The sequence below is a fragment of the Neofelis nebulosa genome, chromosome 4 (assembly GCF_028018385.1).
Source record: "Neofelis nebulosa isolate mNeoNeb1 chromosome 4, mNeoNeb1.pri, whole genome shotgun sequence".
NCBI classification, from domain to species: Eukaryota; Metazoa; Chordata; class Mammalia; order Carnivora; family Felidae; genus Neofelis; species Neofelis nebulosa.
This window is the reverse complement of record NC_080785.1, coordinates 68147256-68165368: the sequence shown is the minus strand read 5'-3', so window position 1 is coordinate 68165368 and position 18113 is coordinate 68147256. Positions and strand designations below refer to the sequence as shown.

General features: G+C 39.0%; 1 protein-coding gene across 1 annotated transcript in view; it reads left to right on the top strand.

Moving 5' to 3' along the window:
* Positions 1–12952: 12952 nt before the first annotated feature.
* The window catches only part of GLCCI1 (glucocorticoid induced 1), a 106414-nt gene continuing 101253 nt past the window's right edge, over positions 12953–18113 (top strand). The window contains exon 1 of the mRNA XM_058728698.1: positions 12953–13532. Within this exon, the coding sequence (XP_058584681.1) occupies positions 13082–13532 (451 nt within the window). The 5' untranslated portion in view covers positions 12953–13081. The remainder of the gene's footprint in view (positions 13533–18113) is intronic.

The window sequence follows — 18113 nt, the reverse complement described above, 5'->3', positions numbered from 1 at the left end:
ATACCATGGAAATGCTTGAGATAACCAAGAAGAGAACAGAGAATATAGCCCAGTTTTTAGAGGGCACTGGAGGAAGTAAAACCCCTGAAGGACAGTGAACAAGAGTGATTAGTAGAGTAGGAGACAGAAACACATACTCATCAATAATTACTTGAAAGGTAAATGGACTTAACGCTGTGATCAAAAGACATAGGGTGATGGAATGGATTTAAAAAACAAGATCCATCTATATGCTGCCTATAAGAATCATTTCAGATCTAAAGATACATCCATATTGAAAGTGAAAGGATAAAGAAATATTTATCATGCAAATGGATGTAAGAAGAAAGCTGGGTAGCAATATTTACATCAGATAAAATAGTCTTTAAAACAAAGACTATAACAAGAGACAAAGAAGGACACTATGTAATAATAAAGGGGACAATCCAACAAAAAGATACAACAATGTAAATATTTATGCATCCAATATGAGAACACCCAAATACATAAAACAGCTAATAACAAACATAAAGGAACTAATTGATAATATTACAGTATTAGCAGCAGACTTTAACACCCCATTTACATCAATAGATCATCCAAACAGAAAATCAATAAGGAAACAGTGACTTCGAATGACACCCTAGACCAGATGGATTTAATAGATATATTCAGAACTGGGGCACCTGGGTGGCTCAGTCAGTTGAACATCTGACTTCGGCTCAGGTCATGATCTCACAGTCTGTGAGTTCAAGCCCCATGTCGGGATCTGTGCTGACAGCTCAGAGCCTGGAGCCTGCTTTGGATTCTGTCGCCCTCTCTCTCTACCCCTCCCCCACTCATGCTTTGTCTCTCTGTCAAAAATAAATAAACATTAAAAAAATAGATATATTCAGAACAGTCCATCCTAAGACAGCAGAATACACATTCTTTTCAAGTGCATGGAGAACCATCTCCGGAGTAGATCACATATTAAGCCACAAAACAAGTGTCAATAAATTCAAAAAGACTCAAGACATACCATGCATCTTTTCTGACCATAATACTATGAAACTAGAGGTCAACCGCAAGAAGAAATCCAGAAAGACCATAAATACATGGAGGTTAAATAACATGCTACTAAACAATGAATGGGTCAACCAAAAAAATCAAAGAGGAAATCAAAAAGGAAATCAAAAAACACATGGAAAAAAATGAAAATTAAAAACCAAAACCAAAATCTTTGGGATACATCAACAGTGGCTTTAAGAGGAAGTTTATAGCAATACAGGCCTACCTTAAGAAGAAAAAAATCTCAAGTAAACAACCTGATCTTCTACCTGAAGGAGCTAGAAAAAGAACAATAAGCAAAACCCTAAACCAGTAGAAGGAAGGAAATAAGATTAGAGGAGAAATAAGTGATTTAATAAATAAATGATTTAGTTTCTATTGTAGAAACTAAAACCAAACCAAAACAAAACAAAAACAATGGAACAAATCAATGACACCAGAGCTGGTTCTTTGAGAAGATCAACAAAATAGATAAACCTGTAGCCAGACTCACCAACAAAACAGAACAAAAACAAACAAAAGGGAGGATGCAAATAAAATCACAAACACAAAAGGAGAAATAATAATGGACAGCCCAGAAATACAAAGGATTGTAAGATTATTATGAAAAATTATATACCAACAAATTGGTCAACCTAGAACAAATGGATAAATTCCTAGAAACATGGAACATACTAAAACTAAAGTAGAAAGAAGTAGAAAACATGAACAGACTGATTGCTAGCAATGAAATTTTATCTGTAATCAAAAAACTCCCAAAAAGCAAAGTCTAGGACCAGAGGGATTCACAGGGTGAATTCTACCAAACATCTAAAGATTTAATACCTGTTTTTTTCAAACTATTCCAAAAAAATAGAAGAGGAAGAAAAACTTCCAAATTCATTCTGTGAAGCCAGCACTACTCTGATACCAAAACCATATAAGGACATCACAAAAAAGAGAACTACAGGCCAGTATCTCTGATGAACATAGATGCAAAAATCCTCAAAATGAACATAGATGCAAAAATCCTCAAAAATCCTTGGCAAACTGAATCCTACAATACATTAAAAAAATCATTCACCACAATCAAGTGGGATTTATTCCCAGGATGCAAGGGTGGTTCAGTATTTGAAAATTAATCAACATGATACATCACATCAAGGAGAGAAGGGATAAAAACCATATGATCATTTCAACAGATGCAGGAAAAGCACTTGACAAAGTACAACATCCATTCATGATAAAAAAAAAACCTTCAACAAAGCAGGTGTAGAGGGAACATGCCTCAACATATTAAAGGCCTTATATGAAAAACCCACTGCTAACATCATACTCCTTGGGAAAAAAACTGAGAGTTTTTCCCCCAAGGTCAAGAACAAGACAAGAATGTCCACTCTCACCACTTTTATTCAACATAATACTGGAAGTCCTAGCCGTAGAAATCAGACAAGAAAAACGAATAAAAGGTATCCAAATTGGAAGAAGTAAAACTTTCACTACTTGCAGAGGACATGATACTATGAATAGAAAGAAAATCCTAAAGACTCCACCAAAAAATGACTAGAACTGATAAATGAATACAATAAAGTCATAGAATACAAAATCAATGTACAGAAATCTGTAACATTTCTATATGTTAATAATGAAGCAGCAAGAGAAATTAATGAAATCAATCCTATTTACAATTGCACCAAAAATAATAAAATAACTAGAAATAAACTTGACCAAAGAGGTGAAAGACCTATACTCTGAAAACTATAAAACATTGATGAAAGAAATTAAAGATGACATAAAGAAAAGAAATTTCATGCTCATGAATTGGAAGAATATGGTTGAAATGTCTATACTACCAAAAGCAATCCAAAGATTTAATGCAATCCCTATCAAAATATCAACATTTCTCACAGAATGAGAACAACCAACCTTCAAATTTGTATGAAATCAAAAAAGACCCAAAATAGACAAAGCTTTTATTTCTTGAAATATAAAAGCAAAGCTGGAGGAATCATAATTCCAGACTTCAAGTTACATTACGAAGCTGTAGTAATCAAAACAATATGGTACTGGCACAAAAATAGGCACATATTAATAGAACAGAATAGAAAGCCCAGAAGCAACCCCACAATTATATGGTCAATTAATATTCAACAAAAATGGCAAGAATATGCAATGGGAAGACAGACATTTCAACAAATGATGTTGGGAAAACTGGACATCAACATGCAAAAGAATGAAACTGGATCACTTTCGTACATCATACACAAAAGTAAACTCAAAATGGATAAAGGACCTAAATGAGAAACCTGAAACCATACAAATCATACCAAAGAGGACAGGCCACGGTATTTCCGACATTGGCTATAGCAACATCTTACCAGATAAGTCTCCCAAAACAAGGGAAACAAAAACAAAAATAAACTATTGGAACTATATCAAAATAAAAAAAAAATTAAAAAAAAAAAAACTCTTGCACAACAAAGGAAACAATCAACTTAACTAAAAGACAATCTTTGGAATGGGAGGAGATATTGGCAAATGACATATGCCATAAAGGGTTATATCCAAAATCTATAAATAACTTATAAAACTCAACACCCAAAAAACAAATAATCCAATTTAAAAACTGGCAGAAGACATGAACAAACATTTCTCCAAAGAAAGCATACAGATGGCCAGCAGACACATGAGAAGATTCTCAACATCACTCATCATCAGGGAAATGCTAATAAAAGCTACAGTGAGCTATCATCTCACACCTGTCAGAATGGCTAAAATCAAAAACTCAAGAAACAAGTGTTGGCAATGATGTAGGGGGAAAGGAACGCTTATGCTTATTGGTGGGAATGCAAATTTGTGCTGCCACTATGAGAGACAGTATGGAGATTCCTCAAAAAATTAGAAATAGAACTACCCTATGATCCAGTAATCACACTACTGGGTATTTACCCAAAGAATATGAAAACACTAACTTGAAGGGATATATGCACTCCTATGTTTACTGCAGCATTATTTACAATAGGGAAACTATGGAAGCTGCCCAAGAAATGGATAAAGAAGTTGTGGCATACACACACACACACACACACACACACACACACACTGGAATATTATTCAGCCATAACAAAGAACGAAATCTTGCCATGTGCAACATGGATGGAGCTAGAGAGTATAATGCTGAGCTAAATAATTCAGAGAAAGATAAATACCATATGACCTCACACATATGTGGAATTTAAGAAATAAAACAGCGAACAAAGGGGGGGGGGAAGAACCCAAAAAACAGATTTTTCACTACAGAGAACAAACAGATGGTTACCAGAGCGGGGAGGTGGATAGGGGGATGGGTAAAATACATGAAGGGGATTAAGAGTACACTTACCATAATGAACACTGAGTAATGTATAGAATTGTTGAATCACTATATTGTACACCTGAAACTAATATAACACTATATGGTAACTATACTGGAATTAAAATAAAAAATAAATAAGTAGGTGTGGAAAAAAAAAAGAGAAAAAAGTAAGAAAAGTAGCAGGCAGACCAGGCAATTGCAGTTAGACTCCACCAGATCTTTTGTCAAGAAGTTGAGCCTGACCTAGTATGTTGAAAACTGCTAAAATTTGTATTAGGATGAGGTCCAAGGAATATTGATTGGGCCTGGCAATATGGAGGCTGTTGACAACACTGAGTAGCTGTTTTCAGTGGTATGATGAGGGTGGAAGCCAGATTAAAGTACACTGAACAGGAAATCAGTTAACTTGTAGACAACTCTCTCAAGAAGCGTTGCTGTGAAGGGATCAGGGAATTAGAGCTGCAGATGGAAAGGGATAAAACAAGAATCTTTGTTTTGCTTTTTAAAAATGTTCTGATGGAGCTTGTTCGTACATATTTGGGAATAATCAAGCATTTGATGATGAACAAGAGGGAGGGTAAGAAGAGAAGAATTTAAATCACAAGTAGAGGAAATGGCTTTTGGTAGGAGAGCAGAAAATGTATTACTTGTAATCGAGAAATTGAGCCAAATGCCAAAAGATTTGCAGATCTGATGGTAGGGATATACTGGAGTTGTACCAGGGTAAGCAGGTGTGGGGATGGTTTTCGACGACTGGAAAAAAAAAAGAGTAAGAAATAAAATAGTCATCATGGGGAACTGAACATATGGTCAGGCTCCCCTCTCTGTCTTTCCTCCCCCTGCTACCAAACTTATCTTCAAAAACACCAAACACTCTCCATTTTATTAAGGAGTGCTTCCTTTCTGCCTTCTTTTCTAGCTTTGTTTTGTTTAACTCTTTTCTCCCCCACTAATGTATAAATTCTCAAAATTTTGCCCTTGATCTTCTGTCCTTTATTTCTACACTTTTCACCCTTGCTAACTTCATTTATACCCCTGGCTTCAAATACTTTATCTATGTGGATACCCCCGAATCCTTATCTCTGCTGTTCTCAACTTCACTATCATTTAAAAACTACCTTCAAACATATTTTTTTTTCTTTCTTCTTGTATCTATACTAGATGGTTGGTGTTAAAGCTGAACTTATTGTGGTAATCATTTTGAAATACAAATACATAAATCCAATCTTTATGCTGTATACCTTAAATTTATACCATGCTGTGTGTCAGTTATATCTTAGTAAGACAAAGAGGGGCACCTGGGTGGCCCAGTCAGTTAAACATCTGACTCTTGATTTCAGCTCAGGTCATGATCTAGCAGTTTGTGAGTTTGAGCCCTGCATTGGGCTCTGTGCTGACAACATGGAACCTGCTTGGGATTCACTCTCTCTGCCTCTTCGCCCGCCCCCCACCATGATTTCTCTCTCTCTCTCTTTCTATGAGAATAAACTTAAAAATAAAGCAAAAAAAAAAAAAAAAAAAAAAAAAAAAAAAAAAAAAAAAAAAAAAAAAAACAACAACTGACTCCATCTTAATATCCTCTGGATCTTTTATTTATAGCTGAATTCATAATTATCTTCTCACCAAACCTGCTTGTTTTCCTGGCTATGCTTTTCAAGCCACTACTATCCTGCCAGCATTCCAATCCTGAAGTTTCAGAGTTGTCTGACCTCCTACTTTCAAGGTCCGTCAGCTGAGAAGGCCTATCACTTTCCTCCTCTCCACATCATCTGCCATTCCCCTCTCATGAACTAAACTCACATGGATTATTGTCCAAGTCTGCTAAATCATCTTCCAGTATTCAGTCTCTAATCTGTGTTGAAAACTGTCCTTGCATTAACTTTCATGAAAGACAGCTGCACTCAGTTTCTCCCCACCCACTCAAGAATCTTTGACAGCTCCTCACTGCATACTCAATCAAGAACAAGCCTTACCTACCAACCTCTATGACCTGTCATCAATTGATCCAGATTTATCTTTCATTAACCATCAATCAAGGTAGACGGTCCAATTATCTCCTAACATATCCTGTGTCTTCCTGATGACGAGACTTCTTCATGTTCTTCTTCCTGATGCCTTTCCTCAAAAGTGATCTTTCCCTCCCATCACTTCCATTAGTATTTTATTTATGGTTCTCCTCTTGAGGACCTGTGTTTAGACACGATTTTTCCTCTATTTGTCGGCAGAGCTTTTTGCCTCTGAGAGACTACAGTTTACCAAAGTGTGAGAACAGATGTGCCCTACAGAGCATACAGTGGTTTCTGACACTCCCAAGACATTTGATAAGTAACTTGGTGAGGAGTTACTAAGGCCTGTGAACAGTAATGTGCTATTAAACCTTCATATAGGCCTATTAGATGTATTGGTGTGGGCCTTTCAATAAGATGCTGAGTAGGACACTGAAAATTGTGTGCTACAAAAAACTTAAAATAATAGGAAACTTCTCTAGTCAAGCACTGCTGATGAATGTGCCTTAACAACAGTCCCTCAACTCACTCATGTGGTAAAATGTAAAATTCAGACACATAAGGAGGAAATTAATCCGGGACACGTTCTGATCACTCTAAAGTGATCTTTAAAAAATTAATACTACAATTATCAAGTATCCTCTTTTCACAGGACTACTATTGGTCTCAGGTATTGTTGACACCATGTTTGGAACTAAAACAAATGGAATGCCGCACCATGTAAAGAGAGTATCTGCAGTTCTTTCGTCCCCACATCTTTAGACTCCGAATGTCCTGGCTTTGTACAATATAGTCTTCTAGTTAAATGATAACAGTCAACTTATATATCAGCTTAGGGAATGTGCCCCTGGCCTCATAGTTGGCAATAGAAATTGCTGTGGAAATGAAAGCTGAAAACCTGGTGGTCCTCATCACGGTTTTCTATCATTGTAGGAAGAATTATATACTCACTCTTTCGATATTTACTATTTAGAAATAAAATATCCCCCATTTCAGTTGCTCCTCTTGAATTTATTTTAGAAACAAAGCATAGGGGAAAAGCTTCTTGACATTGGTCTCAGCAAGGATTTTCTGGATACAATGCCCAAAGCACAAACAATGAAAGCAAAAACAAAAAAAAAAAAAAAAAAAAAAAAAAAAAAGCCTTCTGCACAGACAATAAAGGAAATGGTCAAAGGACCTACATAGACACTTTCTCCAAAGAAGGTATTCAGGTAGTCAACAGGTACATGAAAAGATTCTTCACAGCATTCATCATCCGGGAAATGCAAATCAAAAGTACAATGAGATGTCACCTCACACTTGTTAGAATTTCTTTTCCAGAAAATACAAAGAGATAACAAGTGCCAGTCAGGATGTGGAGAAAAGGTATCTCTTGGGCACTCCTGGTAAAAATGTAAATTGGTACAGCCATCCCGGAAAACAGGATGGAGATTCCTCCCACAATTAGAGGTGGAACTGCCATATAATGTAGCAATCCCACATGTGGGTATATATCCAAAGAAAATGAGTATCTCAAAGAGGTATTTGTAATCCCCATGTTCATTGTAGCATTATTTACAATAGTCAAGACATGGAAACATATATAAATAAATATAAAATATACATAATGCAATAGTATTCAGTCATAGAAAAGAAAAAAAATCCTGCTATTTGTGATTACATGGATGAAACTTGAGGGCATTATGCTAAGCAAAGTAAGTCAGATGGAGAAAGACAAACACCATATGATGCCACTTATATGCAGAACCTAAAAAACCCCAAACTCATCAGAGAACATATGGGAGGTTATCAGGGGTAGACCATGGGCAGTGAGGGAAATGAGTGAAGGTGGTCAAAAGATACAGATTTCCAATTATAAAATGAATAAATTCTGGAGATATAATGTACAACAAGGTGACTGTTGTTAACAATACTATATTGTATATTTGAAAGTTGCTAAAAGAATACATTTTAAAAGTTCTCACCACACACACACACACACACACACACAACTATGTGAGGTAATAGATGTGTTAGCTAGCCTTACTTTGTTAATCATTTTACACTTTAGACCTATATAGTGCAAAATCATTACATTAAACTAACACAATCTCATGTCATTATATCTCAATAAAACTAGGGAAAAAGAAACAGCAAAATTTTTATTACTTACATGAAATGTTCCTTTCTATTTAAATACATTTTTTTTTCAGTTCCTTTGTACAGGCCTCTTGAGAATAACTGTTCCTAACAGTGAGACAGAACTACCTAGAAATCAGCAGATGTCATTCCCTAACTGTCCTCAACGGTGCTTCTCTGTCAATTTCACTTGGTTATTTTTTTTTCCTGCAAATTTCAACTGCCTGTTTCTCCATCACCAATTTCACTGTCCATTTCCAACCTCTGATGAGCCTCCAAGATACACTAGGGCTAATATTTTTCACTTTGCCTGTATAAGGACCAGAACACAAGATATGCTTTCTGTTTGAAGGCCAGATCTAATGCAAATATCTGTATGGCTTCTAGTAGCCATATAGAACGTTTTTCTACTCTGTGGCTATGTTTTTTCAGCAGATATACCTATGATTATAGGTATGTTTTCTAATAAAAGCCACAGTTCTGGTTCATGGGACAAACACTGGTTAAAATTTGCTACTCTTTCAACGATACTGAGCAAATAATGATTGTCTACCATGTACCAAGCACTACTGCGAAGATTCAGCAGTTATAAAACACAAAGTCTTGCTTTCATGGCTCTTATATTCTAGGCAGACAGAACAAAAAATAATTATATAATAAGTTGGATTGTGATAAGTTTCCTGAAAAAAAAAAAGTAGGACAGAGAATAGGTAATGCCTAGGGGGTGCTTGCAATTTTAACAAGGGTTTTCAGAACACTGGAACCACTGTGAAGGTGGTGACATCTGAGTAAATAGCTGGTGGAAATGAGGGAGAAAGCCATGTGAATATCTAGGGCAAGAACTTTTCAGGCAGAGGGAACACCTAGTGCAAAGGTGCACATAGGCTGTCACAAGCAGTAAGGAGTATTACTGTAAGCATCTGCCAGGGACTAAAATTCAGGCAAGGCTTTTTTTGTTGTTGTTGTTGCTATAAGGAATCCACCTACAAGAGAGTTTAATCAGCTTAAGATGAGCATCAGTGCAGATCTGTTTAGTGTTCTCTCTCAGCCATGACCTCATTGCTAATACTGACAGCCCGGACTGCCTCTTAGATTTGGATGAACCTTGGATGTGCAGCCTGGCAAACTTGGATGAAACCAGAAAAGAGAGGTTTTGGTAGCTCCGTAGGCCTGTTGGTTCTTTACCTCATTTTTCTCTCCACATGGGGCTGCATATTAATCACATGTAGCCAATGATTCCAAGTTTTAATTTAATCTAAAATACATCCATTACCATATATGATCTAAGAAGTAAATATAATAGAATTCCGCCTCAAGTGAGCTAATGGTGGACAGCCAATACATAAGGCTACGAACAAAGGTGGAAATGCCACCAAACTGTTTGTTCAATGTCTTTACTTCTAGTCAGGGCAACATAGTAAAGAGGGCATTACTAATGTTAAGTCTTAAATTAATTTCCAGAGATTGTCACACTTATATTCAACAAATAGAAATAATCTGCACTGGTCCTTTCTCTCCCATAACTAGCAAAGTAGTATAACAGTGCTCTGCTAGTCAAGCAATCTGCCCCCCCTTCTAAGGGTTTTCCAATTTACGGAGAATATTTTTCTAAAGCTTCTGTTATGCCCTGGGAGCCCACTCTCATCCTTGATAAGAATAAACATTATTAGGAACTCAACAAATGGAGATTTGAAAGCAGGGTTTAGTTTATTTTAGTCTACCTTTGATTTGTCTGGAGACTGAATTCCTCACACATGAAGATCAGTACTTATTTCACAAGAGTAAAGTTTTAAGAGAGGACCAAGATTTCTTTAGCAAAGAGAACCTGGTTGAACATCCAAATAGGTAATAATGACTTACAAATAACTGAAAACAGGATTTTAAGATGATAGTTGTCTGTGTGGGTTATTTAGATTTGCTTTAGATGTCTGATGTAATTGGCTATGGTAAATTTGAACAGACACAGAAAACCTTTAAAATATGGCTACGTATGTGGTTTTAGATCCAAATCAAGTATTGATCATTATGACTGTGGCTAGGTCTAAATTTAGAATTATTGTAATCTAATGTGTTGAGGCTGTTCCATACTTATATTTAGGAGTGGCCAGAGAGGACATTTCTATAATGAAACTATGCTGCAATCAAATCAACAACTTAGAAATTTACTGGCCTTTTTTTTTTAACTTCACATATTTAATCTGTTAAAGTTTTTGTTCTTGATATTCTGAAAAAGTCACTGGAAAGAAGCTATTCTTTTTCATCATAAAAGAATGCGATTTCCTAATCAATGAAGAGTCTACTTTAGATGGAAAAACCAACACAATAGATCAATTACACCAAATTTGCAAGAGTAAGGTTTTTACTTTATTTAAATTAAAATAGGTCATTCTGGAATGAAAAAAAATACACAATGGGCTGCCTTCACTTGTAAAATTTCTTTTGAACTAATGAGAACTTATCTCACATAAGAGATTTGTGGACTGTTGTAAATACTCTACCAATCATGTACTCCACAGCTTTAAGCTGTGATGTGCTAGAACAGAGGGCTTACTCACAGACTCATGTTAGTTTACCTAGGTCAGGCTCTTTGCTCCCAATTTACTAGCTGAGTAATCTCAGGCAAGACATTTAACTTTTTTGTGACTTAGCTGAGTACATACTGGGGATAATACTATCTACCTTTTGCATTTTTGGAGGGCGAAATGAGTTAACACATAAAACATTCTTATACCAGTGGTTGGCACATGATGAATGCTCATTAAATGTTAGCTATTTACTAGAATTATTCTAGTGTATGATAAAGTGAGGAACTACCACCAATCTTAATGGGAAGTACTGGATGCAATTCTTGTATTTTTATTGGGTTTCATTTACTTTACGGAAACTAGTAGGCTTTTTGGTCTTGGAGTACAAGGAAGCTGAGAGGGATGGCTCCTCTAAGCGAAACTAACCCCTGCATAGAGTGCCTGAAATCACAGGAAGCTTGTCAGTGTGGGCAGACACCAAGAGCAGACCAATCTAATAACCCACTTCTCTCTCTTTTTTTTTTTTTTATCTCATGGAAATTAATGGAGAGTATCTGATGTAGACCATTAAATTAATTGTTCCTGTATAAGGTTTAAAACCTTGGCTTACCATAGGGTAAACTTAGGCTTTTGTTGGTCATCCAAATTCTCTGTATCTCTTCAGTTTCACTGCAGAATTAAAACCAAATTTACCACAGTGGACTGTTACAGCGAGTCTGGCATTTATTTCTCCCAAGAGGCCATCTGCTTCTGGGGAAGGGCAACAGGGTGCCCTCCATTAATATATCTAACTGATGGTGTAATGATGCACAATTCCTGGTTAACCCTTGCAATTCACAGTTATTGTCTTGGAACATAAGATGGTATTCTCTTTTCACTGCGTAACTACAAATGTTAGGATAGACTTTTATAAAAGTATTGGCCTACTCTTCAATCCTTCTAGGCTTTGCTTTTGATGCCCTTAAGTTCTTTTAACTAGTCTACTAGCCACAAAAGCTCCGATTACTAAAGTTAGAGGGGAAGGGATATTCTTCTGGTTCCAACTTCTAAAACGTCCCGCCAGAACAGGTGTACTTGCAAAGTAAAGTTAGCCTTAAGGGTCCTCTGTCTCAAGTTGTACAACTGGCCCAGGAGGGTGGAGCCCTCGCGCCCTGTTTACCGGCGTGTGTGTGTGTGTGTGTGTGTGTGTGTGTATCTGTGGGTGTCGCGGCACGCGCAAGGACACACACGGACCCACTTTCTTAGGTTAGCCCAGTCAAACCCTCCGTCTTATCCCAAGGGCTGTCAATTCTCACGCCTCATTCTGCGCCCTCACCCAGCCCCCGCTCTTCACTCTTCCACTCCCTCACGCCCCGCCTCCAAAGTAGGACGTCCCACTCTAACTGGCAAGTGCTCCTCTCACTCCTACTCTGCAACCAATCACTCGAGTTCTGGTGGAGAGCGGCAGAGCCAATGGAAATGCTCGTTGCGGCAGCTGCCGGGTCCAAGCGCCGGTAGGCGGTGCCGGGGGCGGGGTGCGGGTGGGGAATCAGTTGCCATTTGGAGTGAGGAGCAGGCGGAGGCGGCGGCGGCGTTTGCGGTGGCGCGGAATCCGCGGAGAGCCAGACACCTCGAGGCCCTTTCCTCCTGCCCAGATCCCCAGAAACAGGGGTCCGGGCCCTCCCTGCAGTTGCCAGGCGATCCCGCGCGTGCAGCCCTGCGAGGCAGCGAGCGGCCCCCGAGGCTGCGTGATCCGGACTGTTGCCCCTCTCCCCTGTCAGCGCGATGCCCGGGGCGGCGGCGGCTCTGGGCTCCTCGCGGCCCCGGCCGTGACCGCCACACCGAGCCTGGCCCGGCGGTTGGGGCCGTTGGGCGTTTGTTTTCGCAGCCTTCCCCTCCCCCTTCGCCGAGGCCGCGGGGGTGCGCGTTGGGAAGGGGGAGCCAAGAGACTCCTCCTCCTCCCCGATACCCCCGCCCCTCCCCCTTACACACTCGCACGCACTATCGCGCCGGCTCCCACACGCTCGCGCGCCGCCCGCTCCGCGCCTCGGTGTCGGCCGGTGTCGTCCCGGGCCCGCGGAGCCACCATGTCCACTGCCTCCTCCTCCAGTTCCTCTCAGACCCCTCATCCCCCGCCGCAGAGGATGCGGCGCAGCGCCGCGGGCTCCCCGCCCGCCGCCCCCTCCGCCGGTAGCGGGAACGGAGCGGGCGGCGGCAGCGTGGGTTGCGCCCCGGCTGCGGGAGCCGGCCGGCTGCTGCAGCCCATCCGCGCCACGGTGCCCTACCAGCTCCTGCGGGGCAGCCAGCACAGTCCCACGCGCCCACCCGCCGCCGCCGCCGCCGCCGCCGCCTCGCTGGGTAACCTCCCGGGGCCCGGCGCGGCCCGCGGCCCCAGTCCGCCCAGCCCGACGCTGCAGCCGGCCGCGGCCCCGACCGAGCCGACGCCGCGGGCCAAGGGCCGCCCGAGACGGTCCCCCGAGAACCACCGGAGGAGCAACTCACCTGAGAGACGGAGCCCCGGCTCGCCCGTGTGCAGAGGTAGCGAGCCCAACCCTTCCGTCCTCCCGGGCTGCGTCTTCCCCGACGGTTCCCTCCGTGGAAACTTCAGCCTCTCCGGGCTTCTCTTTGCTAGTGCATTATCGAAGGTGTGAAAGTGGCTTTGGGAATCTCACCTCCCTGCGGTCGCTGCGGGGCTTGGAGGAGCGAACTGCAAAACAACTTTTATTTGACCCACATGCCGCCCCTCAGATTTTATCTTCCATCACTCGCTGCATCGAAAGGTTTTTCAGTTTAAGAGCTGATTAGCTCACTCATGTGTTTGCTGTTGGTAGCGGGGAAGGAGGAGCTGGGCGAAACACTTAAAAATACACGCACACAAACTCTGGCAGCCGATAAAGTGGTGGTTGTAATCTACAAGCTCTTTGTGCTTTCCTACAAAGTTCCTAACGTGTCTGTGATTACTGGCATATATATATATATATTTTTTCTTTTTTGGAAGGGTGGTGGCATTAGTTATGATGTAAGGATTATCTGTTGGATGTGTAGAGGAGACAGTTTTGGGTATGCAATTGAAGTGTATAGTGTTTTTTTTTTTTTCCCGTCTCCCTTTTTTTCAATACTTAATATAGTCATATGCATCAGAGCAGTACTTCACTGGAAATAGTCAATGCCCAACTCAAGATTTTCATGGTAATTTTCTAAAGACCTGTTTGTGGAGTGTGCTCACTTTTTCCTTCCATTTTTAAGTACACTTAACAGTTCAGTTGAGCTGTTAAAGCATCTCAAGTTTCTTTTTTGTTAGGTGTCAAAGGTAGTGGTGAGCTAGTGGATGCTCTAGTCTTCCCTTAATGTTTTCTGTTTTGGTTTGGTTTTGTTTATGTCTGGGGACACAGTGCATGATCTAGTTGAGTCCTGGGGGAGAAAAGGAAGATTAGCCAAAACAGGGACTTAAAGCTCATAAGGGAGAGTGGAGTAGCTAATATAATTAGATACCAGGCTAGAGCTACAGATGCTGCTCCTGCTGCAGTATTGTGGAGACAACTGATCATACCGAGTGGAAAACTCTCTGCGTGGAAGGGAAACACTGTGGAGCTCGTACGGTTATGTGGTATGTGGAATTTTTTTTTAATGGAGTTTTTTTTTTTTTTAATGAATGTCTTAGACTTGGAGAAAGTGATTATGTTGTGATAGATTGCAGTTTTAGTGGATTTTTTTTTTTTTTTTTAACATTTCTGTCCGGTAATTAGCATGTTGCTAAGGCACTTGTTTTCAGACCACTTGATGGTATGGCAGAGTAGGATGTAGTGCAGTGGTATGTGTACATGAGCACCAAGAAATATCTCCTGTAATCTGTATGCACCAGGAGGAATTTGCTCCCCCACTCCTCCCCCAGGTCAAGCCAGCTGCTGCAGAAACTGACATCCTCCAGCAAATCCTGAATGAATGAATGAAAACAACGTGATCGCCCTAATAATGACCACAACTGAACACACATCTTTGGCTGTATTTTATAGAAAAGGCCACCATTTTCTAACAGATTAATGCCATATGCAGCTCCCTTACACATTTTCTGGAGCTATATGAAATGAGCGGTAAAAGAACGAATAGAAGGCAGCAGTTAGAGAAATTTTTGAGTGATTTAGCTTCAACAGTGCATAGATTGAGTTTTGGGATTTTCTTTTAGGGACTAATGTAACAGCCATAAAATAACCATTTCAGACTGATTGTGTACAGAGGGTTTTGTGGGCAGAGTAAGAGTAGTTGCTGTAACAATATAATGGCTATGTAGTGCCTCCTCCCCTTTTGTTGATAAACACTAACATCTTACAACACATCATAGTACAACTTGTTTTTCTGCATCTTTCAAAAGTCTTAATTGCTTAAGAATTACATGGTCCCTAATAAAGTAGTTTTAATGAAATTTGTGATCAGGCTTAAACTATCCTCTTTGTTGTAGTGTGGTACATCCGAGTTTAATTCAATTTTAATGTAATAATGATGAAAACACTTTTCTGAGTCTGGTTGTGCAGCAGACAGATTTGCATCACCAGAGAGCTTATATTGGGAAGAGAAGAGGCTTTTCTGCTGTTTTTAACACCAGGTGGTTTTGTCAGCTCCTTAGATTTAAGGGATTTTGAATGCAGGCTCTTCAGCCCTCAGTTCCCTGATTATATTACCTTTATGTTACTTCACATCCTGCCTTACCCCTCTCTACCCAAATTAAAACTGTGCAACTAATCCATTCTGTTTAGTTAGCCGTTTAAAATCCATACTATGAACAGTTGAACAATTTTTCAAACATTATCTACTCAGTTTCTTTTGAATTCTGCGAGGTTCTGACTTCAGTGGATTTTAGCCTCTACAGGTCAAGGCTCCTGCCGCCGCCGCTGCTGCTGCTGCTGCTGCTGCAGACACTGACATCACTATACTGCATGAATGAAAAACAACAACGTGCTCCATTTCTTGCTCTCCACCTCCTTCCTTTTTTGCACACTCCTCTGTGTGTGTGTGTGTGTGTGTGTGTGTGTATTTACGATGGTGTTATGCTGCATATGAAACTACATTTAAAAATGTTAAATTAAGTAGATGGTGGCTCCAGGGATATGTATTTAGTACAGAGGCATATTGTTTACAGAAAGCTTCAAGTGCTATGAGCATTTGGACTGGAGGTGACATAACTGAGCATTCTTTTTTTTTTTTTTTTTTCTTTTTTTCCTCTGGACCGGTGGTGATGGAAGAAAATACAGAAGCTTCAAATACTTTTCTTTGTAATTGTTTTACCAAGAAGAAATTATGAAACAACATAATTTCTAAACATGTCAGATCATTATTATTTCCCTCTTAAACATTCTTAATATGCATATTTAGGGTTAGGCTATAATAATAAAGAAATGATACTCAGGTTATTTCATAAAGCTGAGGAAAAGCTGAATTCTGTAATTGGTGCAATCAGTTTTAATATATTAATTTATAAAATTAAACGAGATGGCAGTTTTCTTTATTTTTGTAGCACGGTTTTAGATAATTTGAAACGGTATCATAAGATACGTAAGTCTTTTAATAACCTTGCTCTATATAAAGGATATGGACTTTTACAAATTAAAACTATCTCGTTTATACATGTGAATCATATTTTTGTATTTTTTAAATTTCTATTGTATTTTTAAAACTTCAAGGTTTGTTATTTATATTCATTTCTCTACTTCTGCCATTTAGCAAAATGTCACCCTCCCCCTTGTTTGGTTCTGAAGGGTCTTGAAGTGGTGAATGACAAGCTGCTGAATGCATCCTCAGGCTCCCTGTGATGTGTTTGTAATAGATGTAAAATCATAAAGTATTATGCAAATAGTTATTTTTTTGTAATGGTAATACATAAAGTCTACCTTTGAGATAAATAGAACAACTCAAATGGGAATATAGCAGGATGTTAGTGTTAAAGTTAATCATCTGTAAGCTAAAATCATGAGTAATAATCAAAAGAAAATAAAGTTGCTTCTTTCTGAAACCTCAGAGCAAAACCTGTGGATTTAGAAACAGAACAAATACTCAATTTTACTGTGCAAGATAAGATAGTAAGTAGCAATTGCAAATCCTTTTGTGTGTGTGTGTGTGTGTGTTAAGATTGAGCACTAGGATGAATTATAAATTCTAAAAGATATAAAAGGAGTTGCATTAGAGAACTCTGAATGGAGAATACTGCTTATTTTTAAGTGTACTAAATCTAGTTAAAAAAGCATGGAAGAGCTTGTAATTTATATGGCTCCTGTTATGAAGAATAGCATGCATTGATCCCTGATTTAACAGAACATTTATTTAGGCCTACTATGCTAACAGATTACAAACTCCAGAGTGAAATTTGATTAGAATTTTTTATGGTTATCTTGAGAGCTTTATTGTTTTATGCTAAGTTGTGATTACATTTTAAAAGAAAATACAAAGCCAGTTAGCATGTAATATTGAATGACTTCATACAATGTGTGTATGTCTTTGTGTTTTAATCAAATTAATTTGCTTTCAGTGTTTCAATCTTTTCATTAAATTTTCCTTCTTGAGTCTTTTTACACTATGCTCAGTTTGTGGAATGAAACATTTTAATTACTTTTTTCCCCTTTTTAGAGATGCTCAGACATTCTCTTTGTATAAAGTTACTTCTCAGGCTGATACTCTTAGAAATCAGGCCCTCCTCATGGCCCTCTCTTTTAAAATGAGTTTTCTTAGAGTGCTTAGAGGAACTTGTTTCAAAGTTTTCCTATACTTGAGTAAAAATAGTTAAAAGTGTCTTTGTTTTGTTTTTTCTAAAATGACAGGTTTCAAATACTGATTTTTGGGAAAGGTTTTAGGCCTTTGAGAACTTACACTAAGGATCGGCAGCATTAATGATTTAGTTTTTGCCGTCGCTTATGGTGCATGAGATTTGCAGGTCAGGGAGTGAATAGCAAAATAGATAAGTGAATTTATGGAAGTTAGTTGTTCTCAAACTACTGTCTTATGTTCAAAGATGATATTCCTCTCCCTTAACTTACTCTTAGCATATTGAATATCATACACCTAAGTTTTATAAAAGTATCTTGGTCAGTTTAACTATGTGTGTAGCTTTGTGTGTGTATACTGAGTGTATAC